We start from the raw sequence: 19,881 nt of genomic DNA on the forward strand, positions 1-19,881 counted from the left end.
ACGGGCACCAAAAAAGACGCAGACGGAAAAAAAATTGCGCGACAAATTTTTTGCTGTTTCGCATTTTTTTCTTGCCGTTCTGCAAATTTTATGGCGAAGCGAAACAGGACAGATTCACTCATCATTACCAAGAATATGTGGTAACACCGTCTAATTCAAATTATTTGAATAATTAAGCCACACCCATCATTGCTGACTCAGGTGTCACTACATCATACAAAGACATTTTTGACCAATCTGGCCTTCGTATTTCCTTTTTTATGAATATTCTCAGTTTTTCTTGAAAGTGTTTCACCACTCATCAGTTTAATGACTGGTGGGGAATTCCATGGCATTTAACCCCATGAGGGTAGTACAGCCACAGACATCCAATCACAATGGTTCCATTGAACTTATTCAGTTAGGCGTTGGCTGAAACTGACAGGTGTAAGAAGGTATGATCCAATCACAATGGTACCATGATTCTCACTGAGGCAGTTGTTAATCCTTCAAAGTACATGACTGGAAGTGTGAACTGTTGTGAAACTGCTGAGGTAAGGAAGTCAAAGCGGCATTGTAAGTTGTTGACAAGCGGTGTCGCAGGTCCCCTCATCTCATCACTATATAACAGCAGTTGGAGAAATGTCGCCTAGACACCAAATCATGTTGTACTCTCATTTTAGTAAACTGACCAAATTTTCACCTTCACCCTTTGTGGCAACAGCCCGGAGGAGAATTTTTCAAGTTTTATCAGTATAATAACATTGTGCACAATATAAGGCCCATGCAGAATTGGTTTGCTGACTAGGAGTGTTATAAGGTGGCTGCCTACTCTGTGCCCTGGCTTTAACCCAACTGAACACCTGTGGGATGAATTGGAACACTGATGAGAGCCAGGCTTAACCCCCATATCACTACCTAAGCTCTTAAATACAGATGGAAGCAAATCCCACCGGCAATGTGCCAACATCTATTGAAAAGCCTTCTCAGAAGCGTAGAGAGGCTGTCATAGGAGCCCAGAGAAGACCACATTCATTCAACCCTTGGTTTTGGAATGAGATGTTGGACAGGCAAGTGTCTATGTGTTTTTTTTTCTTTGTATCAAGGCCAAATAAATAAAGGTTAAGAGCTCCAATACTCCCATTTTGGATAAAGGTATTACTTGTGCCATGGGTAATGCATATTTATCTAAAGTGAGACAGCTTGCATAGAAGTTATGGGTTCCTTGTAGCTCATTGCCAGGTCCTATTGAGAGTCTGCCAGGTTTTCAGAGAAAGAATCTTTACTGTGAATGAGAGACTTCCAAATATCTGCCAGGAAACAAGGAAGCTAAACAGATTTTCACATTCTGCAGGATTTTCTTAATTCCTTCTGGTTATGTTGTGACTTATAAATATCAGTGACTAATCTCAACTTTAACTTACTTTTGCATAAAGCGTTCCTTCATTGCAGCGCTAATGGCCTAGTTATGTTGGATTTGATTTTTTTTTACGGGTTGTGTTTATGCCTTAAAAAACTTCCTTAAATGTTAGAATAAAATTACTGTTACTATTTGGCTTATATAACTCCTCAACAGACTTCCATTTGAACAAAATGCTACACTTGCCGTTATTATAATAAAGAATGGTATTACTGATGGTATCGAGAATGGGCTAAAAGTTAGCAATTAGAGCAATAGGGGTTTTGACTCATTTTTCTTTAAATTGCCATTAAAGGAAACTATACCCCCAAATGATGTAGGTCTGTATAAAAATACATTGCTCGTATGTAAAACCCTGCTTCATCTAAAGAAACCATTTCATAAAAATATACTTTTTTAGTAGTATGTGATATTAGGTGATCCTAAATAGAAAATTGCCATTTTAAGAATTAAGGGCCGATTCCTGCAATCAAGGGAATTCACAGTGCACACAAACAAGCCAAGGCACACATACATGCTAGGCCCCATCAGCCAATTAATGGACAGAGTTCTGCCTTTTACTCCCACACTACTTCCTGTTACAGTTAGAGCTGCATTATTTCCTGTCAGCTGATCTCTGAGGGAGCACACAGCCCATCACTAAATGGCGGCTCAAGGGAAAGGATGTAAAAGGGCAATATTTACTGAAATATATATATATATCTGATGATATACTATGGTGTACTTTGTATTTCTAAAATACACTGTTTACATGGAAAATAATTCATTTTGCCATTTAAAATGTTATTCTTGAACCAACACGTTTTTTTTAGCTGTAATATTGGTGTGTAGGCGCCATCTCAGTGCATTGTGCCTGAGTCTGAGCTTTCAGAAGGAGCCAGCGCTACACATTAGAACTGCTTTCAGCCAACCTATTGTTTCTCCTACTCCCATGTAACTGGAGGAGTCCCAAGCCGGACTTGGATTTCTTACTATTGAGTGCTATTCTGATATCTACTGGGAGCTGCTATCTTGCTCCCTTCCTATTGTTCTGCTGATTGGCTGCTGGGAGGGGGGTGATATCACTCCAACTTCCAGCGCAGCAGTAAAGTGTGACTGAAGTTTATTAGAGAACAGGTCACATGGCTGTGGCACCCTGAGAAATGAAGAATATGGCTAGCCCCATGTGAAATTTTAAAAATAAATATAAAAAAAAAACTGTTTTTGATTTAGAAAAACAGACTTCAATGCAGGATTCTGATGTATTTTGAAAAAAATATTTCCCATGACAGTATTCCTTTAAGTGTTCATTCTGGGGGTATAGTCTTCCTTTAAAGTGGCACTATACCCACTTGTTCAATGAATATGCACATCTGTGCTAATTATCTACCTGTCAAGGACCAAACATGGAGTTGGTGCAAAAAGTCAAAATGTATACCTTAATTGGGATTAGAGTTACACTGTGATCAGCATTCTCCTATTACAATATTACATTACATTAACATCTATTTATAAAGCGCCAACATATTCCGCAGCGCTGATAGAATCCCTGAACTTTCAGTTCAAGGTCCCCTTCGTTGAAAAAAGTTTTTCAGAAAAAAACAGTACAGCAAGTGAATATTCTTTGACAATGTCATCAGGATTGGCTGTCATTCTCTGCTTCAGATCTATTAAGTCAAGCATCTCAACAGTTTAAGAACCTCTAAATGACACATTTACACGTCTAATCACCTATAGCAACCAATCAGCATGTAGCAATTACTAATCGCCTGTTTAGAAGGAAACATTTGATTGGTTGCTGTCGTTATTGCACCTAGTATGGTAGGATTGTGCAATATGATGGCTTGTTTTTTATTTTTACATTTCACCATTTACTGAAGCCAAATGAAGACATTTCTGGTTATTTTGTAATTATCCAGGTTACTACTACAGTTTTCTCTATTTTATATTGTTCAGCTCAGCTGTATTTAGTTACACTACCATTCAAGCATTGTATGTCAGTTGTCTCTCTTGTTGCCCTTTGCCTTGGACCTCTTTCTTGCAGTTCTTATGTAGGGTCACTGCCATAAACTTATATGCTTTATAAATGACCCCGTTCTGTTATCTATTTGCTTGGATTTCTGTTGACATAGCAATATAGTAAGATCCTTTGCTTTGCATTTCTTATACTCTTTGTTGTTGCTTACTTTCCCTCTACCAATCTTATGAACCACAGGAGAGAAAGGACCTGCTGGATAACACACTGTGGGAAAAGGATATCACTTAGAGAATATTAATCTTATGTATAAATGTAGAACTCCACGCCCCTAATACACATAATAAATGAGATATTGCTTTTCATGTATTTAGGCTATATTTAATTAATAAAATGCTGAACGGTACAAAAAGGGACAAGATGTACTCTACTTTCCAAAACTATATATAAAAGGAAAAAGGACAATAATATTAACATTTGTCATTTGATAAATAAGGGACAATATGCTTTGGCACAAGACTACATTTTGCATAAAGCTATGCTTCTTTCTAAATGGATTATCATATTTTATTTTGTGCTTTATGAATATATAAAACACCGGAGGGAATGTAAAAATAATACTCCATAAATTAACAAAAAAGCTCTAAAACTGTTTACCGTATTTTCATTATTTATTTATGTGTTTCTTCTGCATTCGTTGGACTTAGTCGGAAGAACTATATGTCTGCCTTTTGTTGCTGGCTCAGATTATCATTGCGTACATAATTATATATGAAATTGTGACCCAGCCTGGAGAAATTTATATAAAGTAATAAAGAATGATTTGACTGGACAGTCAGATAGCAGTTATACATTCTACATAAAATTGTACTGATTATACCAGGGGTTCCTTTCATTTGAGTAATAAGCTGCATAATGTAAATTAAAATATTCTTCTGGCTGCCGCTTGCATTCTTGCATTCCTTAACATCTATCTATTCTGTGTCATTTCAGATCGACCGCGTCATTTTCTGTGTCTTTCTGGAAGTTGATTTCAAAATCTACAAGAGAAAATTGCATGAATTTTTTCCAAAAGGTAACATTTTCTATTAATGTATATGTGATAAACACAGAAATTCATGAAAACAAGATCTGTTGTGATAGTGAAAACTGGTTTCCATATCCCCCAGCCAAGATGCCACCTTCTGTTTCTAATATCAGATCATTTGTAAATAGAGCTGGGAGTGGGTCAGTTGACTGCATTAGCAATCGGGAACCACAGTTTTTTGATAACTTGTTTTGCCAATGGGGGCTTATTAAATAATCATGCCATTCCTTTTTTAAAAGCACTTACCCATGTTGCCTCTGCTACCTTCCTGTAGAAAATGATTGTGTGTAGCAAAGGAGAGCTAGATAAGTGTGATCTGTGTGACTTGCGCCCAGACCTGCAGAAGTGCAACCCAACCTGGACCACTAACCTGCTATACCCTCTACCCTGTCCCCACTACCCTGTCCAACCCTACCCATGCCTTGCCTTTAAACTGACCCGGGGACCCCAAAAATGAAAGTGACATCACTGCTACACAGACATTACATCCCTTTGGACGTGGATCAACCAAGTGAGGGAGGAATAACTCCCAACTCAGGGAGGTGGGGAATGCAAGCCTGAAATTGACCTGGGGACCCAGGCAGGCTACCTGCGGACAACCAGATGGTCAGGAAATCGGGGACTTTCTTCCCCAAACCTGACTGCTTTGCATGTATTCCCGCTTGATACAGGATACCACTGTGTATTCCCTTTCACTTCCTTGCTCATGTGCATGCCATGATTTGTGTTGTTAGACAATATGATTTATGCTGTGCAAAAGAACAGTGAAGCGATGGGTCTATTGTTCTTACTCTTTATGACTTCATTATTTTAGCTTGAGGAAAACAAATTCCCAAAAAGGTTTCTAAAGCTTAACAACAAACTTGGTAAAGCTCATTACTTAAAATTGTGGATAAAAGTGCTATAGAGCCTGATTGGCAGTTGTATTGTCCCAAGAGTGTTACTCACTGAAGTCTATGCCAGCAATACTATTATTATTAAGTTACTAAAGTAGGGGCCATAGTAAAGAGGTATGGGACCTGTTATTCAGAATACTCTGGAACTGGGGTTTTCTGGATAAGGATTTTTTTCTGTAATTTGGATCTCTTTACTTAGGGGCCGATTCACCAATGTACGAATACGAATCACGAAATCCAATCATTTCCGATGATCAAAAATGTCACAAAAATCCTTTTCGTTTGGATACGAAAATTTGTACTTACGATTAGAAAGTTCCAAAATTCCCATATTGAAATGATCGTTTACGTATGGTGATCCAATAGTCTCGAAATTTTTGTATTCCAACAATCATAAACGCGCGAAACCCTTTCTGACTTTGACACTTCAATGCATGATGCCGGAAGCTTTCCGAAGGACTCTGCACTCTGCACGATACAGAAGCTTGAATGAATTCTGAAACATTCGTACTCGTTGCGACAAATACGATTTTGTCGCACCAATTATCGCGCAAATAGTTGCAAAGTACGAAAAAAGTTGCGGATATTAAAGAAAAAGTCACGGAAAATACGCACAGTTCTAAACATTAGAAAAGATACCAATTTTTTCTATTCGTAACCAATGGTACATTGATAAGAGTCTACTAAAAATCATGTTAACATTAAATAAATAAACCTATAGGATAGTTTTGCCTCCACTAAGGATTAATTATATCTTGGAATAGTTAGGATCAAATACAAGGCACTGCTTTATTATTACAGAGAAAAACTAAATTAAGTATAAAAATGTGAATTACAGGTATGGAATCCATTATCTGGAAACCTGTTATCCAGAAAGATCCAAATTACAGAAAGCCTGTCTCCCATAGACTCCATTTTAATCAAATAATTTAGATTTTTAAAATAAATTTCCTTTTTCTCTGTAATAATAAAACAGTACCTGTACTTGATCCCAACTAAGATATCATTTATCCTTATTGGATGCAAAACCATCCTATTGGGTTTGATTAATGGTTTATGGATTTTTTAGTAGACTTACAGGCCCGGATTTGTGGAAAGGCCACAAAGGCCCGGGCCTAGGCGGCACAAATTGGGGGGGCGGCATGCCGCCGCACCAAAATATTAAAGTTTGGGTACCTCTCCCCCACTGCTCCGTATGCGACTGAAAAGACTGTGCATGCGCGATTGCGAGTGTGCGCATGCGTGCGGGGGGGTGTGCGCCGGTTGCTCATGCGCGCGCGTGGGGGGGAGGGGACGCCGACGGACAGGGGGCGGCCTCGGGGGGTCCGGATTATAAATCCGGCCCTGTAGACTTATGGTATTGAGATCGAAATTACGGAATACCCTTGGTCCCAAGCATTCTGGATAATGGGTCCTATACCTGTGTTTGATTACCGTGGAGTCTATGAAAGGTGGCTTTCCTATGATTTTGAGTTTTCTAGATCCAATAAATGTACTAGCCCTTTAATGGATTCCTGAATTTCAGTTTATTTCTGTTTATCCTCAGTTGCCAGTAAGCTTGTTTCAATAAATGGGGCATGTCCCCCTGTTAATATTAGGTGGAGGGAAGGTTTTAACCTACTTGTTTACCACAGCCTCTAGCTTTATAAAAAGGCCTTGTTCATCATTTTTCACAATGATAAAAGATTAGGAGAAAAAAACAAGCCAAGAACCTCATCGCAGAAACAAAATGAATGTAAATAAAAGTTTCTGTATTATGTATGAAATAAACAGGCATATGACTGCACAAATGCAATTGCAGTAAAACATCTCAAGCAACCCGGAAAGTGTTGTAATTGAAGTGGAAACTGTCATAATTTAATCAAAATAAGCATTTCCTTTTTTTATGACTACAGTATCAACAGAAAGCAGATAAAATGCCTCCTTTACAGCTCTATAGGAAGAGTCATTTGTAGAACAGAAGAGAAAGAGCCGGAGCTTGCATTCCATTAGGGAAACAAAAAGCTATGGAGAGGCTCTCTGGCTCCATCCTGTGATCATAAATGGATCATAAACAAACCATAAACTCATGCACTGCAATAACTGGGACGTTATTCTACATGTCAGCTACTCTCTCACGTGTTTTGCTGCTGTGGCAAATCTTGTAAATTAAAGGTAAATGTCAACATTGGACCAGGAAAAAAAAAAACAGATGTTCAAATAAAACAGTTGTTTCGTTTTAGAGCAAATTTTACAAACTTAATTTCAAAATAAGCATATTGTAGGCATGCCTTGACTGGATGGATTTCTATACAGGTATGGGATCCGTTATCTGGAAATCCATTATCCAGAAAGAATCGAGTTACGGGAAGGCCATCTCCTATTCACTCTATTTGAAGCAAATAATTATAATTTTTAAAAATGATTTCCTTTTTCTCTGTAATAATAAAATAGTAGCTTGTACTTGATCCCAACTAAGATACAGTATAATTAATCCTTATTGGTGGTCAGGGTCGAAATGGCCTCTGCAGGGCCCACCGGAGCTACCACCCCTGGTGCCCCCGCTGCCTGCCCAATCCCCTCCCCTGAGCGCGCGTACCTTCTTACTTATCTTCAGCATGTCGGGAGGGAGAAAGCAGACAGGGGGGTAGCTCCAAAGGAACAGTTCTGGGTCGGTGGGGCCCACCAGGTTTTTTTTCCGGTGCCCAGTCCAACCCAGTTGGTGGTAAAACAATCCTATTGGGTCATGCCATGTTTAAATTATTTTTAGCAGACTTAAGGTATGGAGATCCAAAGTCCCATATGCAGAAAACCCCAGGTCCCAAGCATTCTGAATAATAGATCCCATACCTGTAGTAAACTATATACAGGTATGGGATCCCTTATCCAGAAACCTGTTATCAAGAAAGTTCCAAATTACGGAAAAGACCGTCTCCCATAGACTCCATTATAAGCAAATAATTCAAATTTCTTGATCCCAACTAAGGTATAATGAGTCTTTATTGGAGGCAAAACAATCCTATTGGGTTCATTCAGTATTTAAATGATTTTTAAGTTATGGAGATCCATATTACGGAAAGATCCCTTATCCAGAAAACCCCAGGTCCCAAAAATTCTGGATAACAGGTCCCATACCTGTACATCAAACCTACAGAAAATGTACTAAATACCAAAGTGAATCTGAATAAAGATATTATACTATAAGGATAAAAAAACATGCCACATGTAACTAGTTATATGTCACTATTATTTCTCAGTGGTATCATATAAATTTACATATGATCTATTAGGCAGCATTGTCTTTGTTTTAGCATGCCTTGATTGGCCTCCTATTTAGTCAAATGCCATAGGGTAGGGCTGCCACCTGTTCAGTTTTAAACCCTACGGGCTAGTCTATCAAGGGGCTTCCTGGTTCATAACATTCTGTCCAGGTTTCAGCATCGTGAAACCGAACAAAAAACTGATAGACAAGTAATATCATATGTCTGCTCATAACAGCACGACCCTGCCCCTAAACTTTATGGGCCCAACACCCAATGCCGATCATCTCACCCCCTTTGTTCTGGTTTTGGCCCTGGCAAAGGCACCAACCCTACTAGAAGGTCTTTCTGCCAGTGCTTTATATTGGGTCACGTGGGGCTGTTTGCAGAGCTGTCAACCCCCCCAATATTTGGGGGCATTAACCAATTATGCCTTTTTATTATGCCAATTATACCTTCACCCCTGGTCTCCAGTTACCCAGTAGTATTCTTATTATTTTTTAACTACCCCCAAAGTCAAATTTTGTGCACACACACTTGCTGTAAGCAGTCAGCAATGTCATCCGAAGCATTTGCACATTCCCATACCTGTACTGGAATATGTTATTTTTGTACATTTACAATCCTTCTGCAATGTATCTCATGGTGGAAAAAAGACCACTATCTGCCACTCTTATTAGTATTCTAGGTAAATAACAGTTTTTTTCCTTGCTTTGTTTTAAGGTAGAACAAAATAATGGAATTACTAGCTGTGTATTGTTGGTTTTGGAAAGCCTGTGGCAAGAGACATTTTAGCATATCATAATAAGCTCAGAACAATGTACATCTGAGATGCAAAGTGATTAAGAGGAAAATGTGCATCTAAAATCAGAACAATGTAAATCAACAAGCTTGTTAATTAGCGGGAAATCAAAACAAAAGTGTAAGAATGTAGATTGGGAGGAAAATAACTGCAATTACTTTGCTCAAAGTCCAGTGATGTATATCGTACTGGGTAGAGATGGAGTGATGTTAAAGCAGCGCACAAAAAGAATAAATGGAAAGTAAATGGGCACACAGCATTAGCTGAAAGCATGGAAAGTCCTGTAGGAATATCTCTCTGAGGCTGAGAAGGATCAGTTAGGCCTTTCAAAATCGCTGTAGTGATTTTGCTGCATAGAAGGCACATTGGTTTTTTTTTAATAAAATGTGTTCTCAAAGCATCAAAGCCTTCTGTATTATATATACTGTGTTGGGTACGATATTCATGTATTTATTTATGTGTTTAGATAGCTGAGCTCTCCTGTAAGCATGAGTATTAGCAGAAATAATGATATTTATAGGGGAGGGAAAGGCATGATCACTGACAGGGTGCCCCCCCCCCAAGTGACCCAGGGCTTCAGAGTAAGACTGGACCACCCCTCCCACAAAAAATATGTTGCCTGCATCAAAAAATTGTTGTCCGTATAAAAAAATTACTTTTGGCGAGTGCAACATTTTCGCCGTTTTACGAATTTCCGTGTGAAGCAAAACAGAACATATTCACTAATCACTATTCAGTGCAACTTTTAACAAACAGAAGCACCAGTCTGAGGTCTCAGGTAAGCAATTAGCATCACTGGGAGATGCCCCCCACCTAACTGATTATGCCTTTATTCCTTATTTCTCCTCTACGAAACTAGAACATACAGTATTTTGTAACCTAAATAAATGCACTTGCCGAACAATTTCATACATTTATATGGGTATAGTTCTCTTTCTTGATTCAACTATGTGATGACATTCGTTATCCGCAAACCAGTTCTCCAGAAATCTCCGAATTACAAAAAGGCCATGTCCCATAGATGCAATTTTAGGCAAATAATTCTAATTTTTAAAAATGATTTCCTTTTTAATAATAAAACAGTACCTTTTGTACAAATATCACATATTTATTACTTACAGTTACAGTATCTATGGTCCTAGTGCAGGTATGGGATCCCTTATCTGGAAACCCTTATCCAGAAAGTTACGAATTACGGAAAGGCCATCTCCCATAGACTCCATTATAAGCAAATAATTCTTTTAAATATAAAATAATTTTTTTTAAAATGATTCCTTTTTCTCTGTAATAATAAAACAGTACCTTGTAGTTGATCCCAACTAAGATATAATTACCCCTTATTGGGGGCAGAACAGCCCTATTGGATTTATTTAATGGTTAAATTATTTCCTTTTCTCTGTAATAATAAAACAGTACCTGTACTTGATCCCAACTAAGATATAATTACCCCTTATTGGGGGCAGAACAGCCCTATTGGGTTTATTTAATGGTTAAATGATTTCCTTTTTCTCTGTAATAATAAAACAGTACCTGTACTTGATCCCAACTAAGATATAATTACCCCTTATTGGGGGCCGAACAGTCCTATTGGGTTTATTTAATATTTAAATGACTTTTAGCAGACTTAAGTTATGGAGATCCAAATTACGGAAAGATCCCTTATCTGGAAAACCCCAGGTCCCGATCGTTCTGGATAACAGGTCCCATACCTGTATTATACAATTAATAATCTGGTCTGGGCTGTTAAAATGGCATTAGAATGATAACTGCTCTATATATAGCATCACTAATAATAATGCAGTAGAACAATGCTCAACATTTGCTTGTTGCTATAATTCTCTCTCCTGTAGAATTTAACAATCAATATTCAGGGACCAGATAAAAAGGAAGTTTAAGTGACTTTCCCAAATCAAAGGAATGATCTAGTAGTTTCTATCTGGAATCAATCTGATTTAGAGCCTGGCAATGTACTCACTTACTTAATCACTTGGAAATCTGTTGTATGAAAAAGAAACACCATCTCATCTGGTGACTAAAAACACCAGATTTATCTTTCATTTTACGTGAGCAGCACATACAAGCATGGGATCTCTCATCTGGAATATCTGGAGTTTTTCAGATAAGCAGTCAACTGGCAAATTTAAAAGAAAGTGGAATATCAAGAAGATAAGTATATTAGATGGGTTGCAAATGATTTCCTTCCTCAAAGCCCATGGCCCCTGATTTTCCATTTGTGTTTAATTTCCCCTTTAAACTGGAAAACATGGGCATGTTACTCATGATTTATGATTAATGTGCACAGTGAAAATGCATGTGCCATTAATAGGAAGGATTTACAAGGGTTTGTCTGGTTTAGGCTGAAGTGTCCCATCTTGCTAAGATATATTCCAGATGCTCTCACTGTCTTTCAACATACATAATATAAACTTTTATATGATCCAGACACAGCACCTTCATTTAAACGTTTACCTGCCTGGAAAATTCCACATTTCCAACGAATATGTATCTAGTTCAAATAGGAAAATGCCATACTTCTCTCAGTCTGGTAGAACTTTGCACCTGCTAATGTCTTCTTGCCAAGTTACAATAGAAAATATGTTGGGCTCTAACAGACTGGCTTCCTGTTATGGCCATAGCGATGTCTTTACAAGGTGATAAAGTGGCAGCAGAATGGTTCTTTTGTTTTTAGGAATCTATGGTTACCAATTCATTGTCTAGCATTTGAGGGGCACATTTTGTCCAAAGCCAAACCCAAGAATTGTAGCCTGGAGATATTTAACATTTCTAATCAAGAAAGTTACCTTTGGCAATGTAAACATTTATAGTGGAAAGTAGAAAATATTGTATACAGGTATGGGATCCCTTATCCGAAAAACCCATTATCCAGAAAGTTCCAAATTATGGAAAGGCCATCTCCCATAGACTCCATTATAAGCAAATAATTCTAATTTTAAAAAATGATTTCCTTTTTCTCTGTAATAATAAAACAGTACCTTGTACTTGATCCCAACTAAGATATAATTACCCCTTATTGGGGGCAGAACAGCCCTATTGGGTTTATTTAATGGTTAAATGATTCCCTTTTCTCTGTAATAATAAAACAGTACCTGTACTTGATCCCAACTAAGATATAATTACCCCTTATTGGGGCAGAACAGCCCTATTGGGTTTATTTAATGGTTAAATGATTCCCTTTTCTCTGTAATAATAAAACAGTACCTGTACTTGATCCCAACTAAGATATAATTACCCCTTATTGGGGGCAGAACAGCCCTATTGGGTTTATTTAATGGTTAAATGATTCCCTTTTCTCTGTAATAATAAAACAGTACCTGTACTTGATCCCAACTAAGATATAATTACCCCTTATTGGGGCAGAACAGCCCTATTGGGTTTATTTAATGGTTAAATGATTCCCTTTTCTCTGTAATAATAAAACAGTACCTTGTACTTGATCCCAACTAAGATATAATTAATCCTTATTGGAGGCAAAATAAGCCTATTGGGTTTATTTAATATTTAAATGATTTTAGCAGACTTAAGTTATGGAGATCCAAATTAGGGAAAGTTCCTTATCCGGAAAACACCAGGTCCCAAGCATTCTGGATAACAGGTCCCATACCTGTATTGACAAAGACAAAGATGTACTTTTCTCAAAATCCACTGTCACTTTATCCACTGTCGGACACAGCAATAAAAGGCAACAAAGCTGCAGCACACCTCTCTGGTAAAGGACCAGTAATCTGCAAATAACTCATTTCCCATTAAAGCTGAAACAGGTTCAATAATTTAGACGGCACAGTTATTATACACTGCATAGTTAAAAAGCAAGAGGAAGATTTAAATGAAGCCGTCTCTCTTCATAGCACAGGGTAAATGGGTTACATTTGTCTTCTGTCACCTAAGGAAATTCTATTGCGAAAAGAAAAAAACCTGATAGTTATTGAATGAATTCAAGGTATTCAGCAGACTATTGAACTCAATTTGGTTAATTTGTGTGTATTTGCATAGTTTTCATTTTTAGACAAAATTACATTTTCGTTTCAGTGTTTTATCCACATCGAGTTTCTGTGCTTTGAATAAAAGATATTGCTTGTATTACCCACATAGACCCTCTGTGATGACAGGACATATTTAATGGAAATAGCAGCCTGTCATTTTGCATATTGGGAAGGGATGCTGTATATGTTTTATTGAGGCCTAAGGGTGATTGAGTTCTAAACAAATCCTCAAAACACCTGCAAATATTAAATAAAGGATAAAGTTAGGACATAATGTACTTTTTAAAACTGCATATACATTGTACGAGTGGATATTCCTAAGGAGCAACATAAAACCATGTTTCAAGTAGGAAGAAAGCCAAACATATATCAGCAGTGCTCATTTTGGAGAAAGCTGACCAGTAAATTCTAAATGCTTTGAAGCACATAAATGGCTAATATACTTGGTTTAAAACACACTTTACTTTTTTTTATATTTGTGAGTGTTCTGTAGAAGTTATTCTAAACTGGAAGCCTTATTTATCTGCTTAGTTGTGTTTATTTGTGAGTGGGAGCAGACCTGAATGCTTTGAAGAGTTATGAGCCATATATTTTACAGTACATGTATAAATACTGTAAAACAAGCAGTATCCCCATCAGATATTGCATGGGTTCCATACCACTAAGTTAACAGGGCTCTCTCTCCCTGGGGGGGCCCAATTGTTAGACCACTTGTTCCCTGGGTCCTCTAGGTGGTTGGCCCTGCCATCAAGTAAAATGGATCTCATTAAAAAATTGTCTCTTGCCTGCACTACCACTGCCCAATTATGAAGAACTCCACCTGTGGTCCTTCCAAACCCCATTGACTCGCAGCAAGCTAGTCCCTTTATTACTTTGGATTAAACTTTTCCATCATGGGCCTCCTCTGCCATGGGACCCTAACTACAATACCCCTTGATGACAGCCATGACAACAAGGACATCTCTTGGCCAGATTTCATGAATAACACAGAAAAAATATCTCTCTGACATGGAATTTTTATTGCTTGAGGCATCGAGAAAACCCCTGTAGGAGATTTCACCAATTCACCTAGGTGGATATCAGTAATCAACCAGGAGCTATCTCAAGTAGGGTTGCCACCTGTCCGGTTTTGACTCGGACAGCCTGGTTTTCAGAAGGGCTGTCTGGGTCAAAACCTCCTGCCTGGTTTTCCAAATTAAAATATTCAAATTTGTAATTTTTTTCCTGTGATTTTCTCAAATTGTGGCAAAACACTGAATGTAAATATTAATAAATATTACCACCAAAGTAGAAAAAACTTATTTTGCTTTTTTATGCAAAAATATCTCTGTCCATGACAAACTACTAATCCAAAGAAAAACTCTGTATTCACGAAGCTAAAGGAAAACATGCAGAAGTGATGATAGATTAAGGAGATCTTGGCCCTTGACTTGACTACAAGATTGCCTTATTGCAGTTTGGTGTACAGCATGTTGCAGGAGTTGCAACAATGCATATATATGTGCTGTATCATTTGACAATATCTTTTGATAAAGCTACATATAGCTAGTTTTTATGACCCCCGGGGGGGGTGCAAGTGCCTTCATGCCTCTCCCTGTCCATCTGAGTACTACCTATCACAGGCAATGCCTGGCAGATTGTGCTCTTTTTTTTATGATAACCGAGTTGTTTAATGTTTACTTGCACAAGTACTTTATGTTAATTTATCAAAGAGGAGGTATATTTAATAACATTAACTGTATCTTTCTGTAGCATTTTTTAAAATATATTTTTTATTTTTATTATTTTACAATGATTCTATCTATTTTTCTTCATCCCTGACTCTGTTACATTATGATGACATTAAAGATGGAGGTGATGATGAAGAGGGGGACAAAGGTGACAGTGAAGAGATGAAGGAAGACACAGGTATGTACTAAGGCATAATACAATGTTATTTATGGTTCAAACCGATTTGTTATTTTTTAGTTGAGGCCTGCTTTAAGATGAAACTTTAAATTATACTTGAGGAATAGTTCAAGTTTTTTTGCATGTCTTATATGATTGATGTGCAAATTAAAAAAGAGCTCTATAAGAACATGTTAAAACACACCAACTTACATTTTGCTGCATTGGTTAAGGAACTGTGAGCTCCCAACATCCCAGCCATCAGTTATAGTTTAATACAGACACAATGTACAAACAAACACAGTTGCTTACACTTAGAAATGCCAACACATTTACATGCATCAATGCATTTCTATACTTCCAATATGCAATTAAATTCACACAAAACCCCATGTTTACTACCATGCTTTTCCTAAAAAGACTTGATATCTTCATGCTTAGCTACTGCCACCTCAAACACACAATAAAACGGTGGAGTTCTAGAGCGACAAATGCAATTTTTTTAGGGAAATATTGCACGCAGACAACCTTTTTTATTCACATTATTACTCAGAGTGACATTCTAACATCCCTCAGGGCTGATGTATTACTGCTTGGTATGTATCACTGCTAATGATGCTTACTGCTCATTAAAGAAGAGTTAACAAGTTTTTTTTTCCAAGCTGGAATGGTTCATTCTAGATATTGTTTATTCTAGATATTGTCTAAAAGTTTTCTTTAAATATACAGTATATGTCTACCAATCATGACCTGGTAATGTCCCACTCTGAAGTCTCTCTGTACATCTGCTTTTCCACAACATAGAGGGCAAATTCTTTTGTATTTGTTGAGCAGACAATCTTTTATGATTCTCTGGCAGCTTGCCTCAAACTTACAGACGCATTCTGTCGCAATATTTTCCAGCATTTTACTTTGATGTACATTCTTAATCACAAACAGATACTGATCTCACCCAAGATGTATAGCATTCTCTTTATTATAAAGTTATGTAACCCCCTTGTAAATGGTCAAAGATTAAGCAGTAGTGCATGCTTTTGTAGTTATAAATGTATAACTTCAGAAATCATTTCATACAAAATGATGAATGTAGACCATGAAACTTAATTTAAAAATATTTCTTCTACACAGAAGGGAAGCCTCAGTCACCTCCTACAAAGAAAATTAAGGAGAAAAAAGAAGATACCTCCTCCCCGGATTCTCCTGATGGTATGTGATTCTCAGATTATTATTTACCTACTTTTGTGTTATGTAACATAACATTATTCACCATGTGTTTGTTAAACAATACTCTAAAAAGTGGCAGCCTTAATTGACAAATATATCCTGTTTATCCAAAGGCAAGGGATGAACACATAGTTGTTTCTATCTTAGATGCTCTTGTCATTAATCTGACATAAGATGCTGCACTAATTTGCTATTAAATAGACTTAATTTACCATGAAAAGCTATTAGAAACATTGGATGCATATTAGTAGTTTGTTTTAATTGTCAAAACCATCAATCTGTCTAATGTTAGAAATGTTGTAGCAACATGGCCAAAGGTTTGCCCTGGTCCGGTAACCTACATAAACCATTTTGTATTGCCTGAACTGAACATACTGTATCTGGAGTCAGTTCCAATTAAAATAATTTAATGGGCGCAAGTGTCATTTGCACCTTCAAGATTTATAGTTCGATTTTTGTTGTTTTGTATCTTTTCCATACATTTTATCATAGTTGCCGCTTGACAATAAAGCAAACAATTTTTTTTTTAATTCAGCATGGAATAGATTTGTACCATTTGTTAATACCCCTTGCAATTTGCATCATTTTGGATGGGTGTTCGATACAGTATCAGTAAAGCAGCTGAGCTCTGAAAAGTCAAAACCTGATATTTATGTGCTTAGATAAATGTGTTGTGGCACAGTAAGTGGCACAAAATGTTCTATGAGGCAGAGCACATGGTTAGTGATGAGCAAATTTTTTCGCCAGACATGGATTTCATGTGAAATTGCACATTTTGCTCTACGCATTTTTTGCAAAAATTGCTGCAAAAATTTGTCAAGTGAGCAAAAAGTTGCGCTTGCATCAGAAAGGTTGTGGTCACTTTAAATAAGTTAGGGTCACTTCAAAAAAGTCCTGCGCATAAAAAGTCACGAAGAAGCTGCTTGCAAACTTTTTTCAGCTTTCCCAATTTTTTTTGCAGTTTGGTGAATTTTTCAGCAAAGCAAAATGGGACAGATTCAATCATCAAAGGGCATCGCTGTATTTTCCTTTAAAAGAAAAGGGTATTGAACTGCCGCTTCTGCCATTTGAGCGATTTCCCACAGTGCCATTGGTAAAACCAGTGTTTTGTAATCATGGAAATTTTTGGAGTCCCCAGTTTGAATTAGAGTAAATTTGTCCCTTATACATTTCTTCTTTTCTTTAAGACCTTTACCCCTAAAGTAGATTGTTACCATTTAAGCAGTTGATCATGTTAATGCAACATTATTTTCAGATGTTTTAGGCATTTTCTGGCCAGTAAGATCTGGGAACTGGTTTTGTGTTGTTGCTGCCCAATAGAGCCATGGCATTTGCTGTGTATTATCTTCCTACCCTTCTTGTACTTAGTTCCACTGGATTTCAGTAGGTGGATTTGAATAGATGGAGCAACTTAGCAACAGCCTAAATTTTCTTAAAGTGTAGCCTAATGTATGATTATAGGGCTACATGAACCATAACTCTTAACTGACCCAGAACTGATGAACCTCACTCACCTGACTGCTTTTGGCAGAATGGTCAACAGATTTAATTAATTATCAGGTTTGAAAGATAACAATTGTGGCCTGAGAAGCTGTTCGACACCAAAAAATAAGTCTTCAAATCAGTGGTTGCCCCTTTAAATAACCATTCTGGTGTACTGATTTTTTACCAGCTATAGGTATAGCTTCCCATCAAGCTTGCTAGTGTATAGATAATTCCATATTGCGAGCTCAGCGCATAAAAGCAAGTTTTGGAGGGCACTGTTAAAATGATTCTTTGACTCTGACCAAGACAAATGCAGACTATTTTCTGTGTTAAATAAATAGAAATTGAGTTTTAATCGGGAATCAAATGCACTTTTAAAAGTAAAGTGATAGCGAAGGTATGCTTTGGGTTTTTTAGCTGATGCATTCCCAACAAAAATAAGCTGAGTTAAAGAAAGTGTAGATGCTAAAGCGGCAGAAAGGGTTCTAATATAATGACTGTGTGATTAATCACAAATTCAGTGATAAATTAGTTACCATTTCTTTCCTTGTGCATTTTCTTGTTTCTGTCATGCATTCTTATAATTGCCTAATTCTCCTGTTTAATTGCACCTCTCACTATTTTCTAAGAGTTTACTTGAAATATGAAACATTGTAAAGCTGTATTATAAAATTTTTGTTCTCTTACTCTACCATGATCATAGGAAATAGTGACTCTTTCTGGGTCGCTGTTTTACTATTTATCTTTGTTTGGTCACATCCAAATGTAAGCCTAGTAGTAAATGGAAGTACAGGTATCAGACCCCTTATCCGGAAACCCATTATCCAGAAAGTTAAGAATTACAGAAAGGCCATCTCCCATAGACTCCATTATAAGCAAATCATTTTTATTTTTAACATGATTTCCTTTTTCTCTGTAATAATAAAACAGTACCTTGTACTTGATCCCAACTAAGTTATAATTACCCCTTATTGGGGGCAGAACAGCCCTATTGGGTTTATTTAATGGTTAAATGATTCCCTTTTCTCTGTAATAATAAAACAGTACCTTGTACTTGATCCCAACTAAGATATAATTACCCCTTATTGGGGCAGAACAGCCCTATTGGGTTTATTTAATGGTTAAATGATTCCCTTTTCTCTGTAATAATAAAACAGTACCTTGTACTTGATCCCAACTAAGATATAATTACCCCTTATTGGGGGCAGAACAGCCCTATTGGGTTTATTTAATGGTTAAATGATTCCCCTTTCTCTGTAATAATAAAACAGTACCTTGTACTTGATCCCAACTAAGATATAATTACCCCTTATTGGGGGCAGAACAGCCCTATTGGGTTTATTTAATGGTTAAATGATTCCCTTTTCTCTGTAATAATAAAACAGTACCTGTACTTGATCCCAACTAAGATATAATTAATCCTTATTTTGGGCAAAACAAGCCTATTGGGTTTATTTAATGTTTATATTATTTTTAGTAGAGTTAAGATATGGAGATCCAAATCACGGAGAGATCCCTAATCGATAAAACCCCAGGTCCTGAGCATTCTGGATAACGGGTCCCATACCTGTACTAGGCTGTAGCTATTCCTCACATAATACATTACAGGGGACTCTTAATCTTTGGGAGTGGGCCCTCGCATGATGTTGGAGGAATAGTTCTGTATAATTATAAATCTATAAATCTCAGGTGGAATAGATAAAATGGGCGCTGGTGGTTCTTAAAAACAACAATTACTTCTGGCAGTAATGTAATGTCAATCTCTTAGGGGCAGATTTATCAAAATTTGAGTTCAGAGCTGAATACATAAAAACTCACCCACGTTATATTCATTCCTATGGGATTTTAAGAAGCGTATTTATCAAAAAGTGAGTTCTAACTAACACCCATTGATAAATACACTTTTT

At 37.1% G+C, this 19,881-nt stretch overlaps 1 protein-coding gene across 1 annotated transcript in view; it reads left to right on the forward strand.

The window, feature by feature from the left end:
• The window catches only part of macrod2 (MACRO domain containing 2), a 1,296,131-nt gene that overhangs the window by 1,215,724 nt on the left and 60,526 nt on the right, over positions 1–19,881 (forward strand). Inside the window, exons 9-11 of the mRNA XM_004914719.4 lie at positions 4,347–4,428; positions 15,227–15,286; positions 16,394–16,471. Coding sequence (XP_004914776.1) covers positions 4,347–4,428; positions 15,227–15,286; positions 16,394–16,471 — 220 coding nt within the window. The remainder of the gene's footprint in view (positions 1–4,346; positions 4,429–15,226; positions 15,287–16,393; positions 16,472–19,881) is intronic.

This window comes from Xenopus tropicalis, chromosome 5 (genome assembly GCF_000004195.4).
Source record: "Xenopus tropicalis strain Nigerian chromosome 5, UCB_Xtro_10.0, whole genome shotgun sequence".
NCBI classification, from domain to species: Eukaryota; Metazoa; Chordata; class Amphibia; order Anura; family Pipidae; genus Xenopus; species Xenopus tropicalis.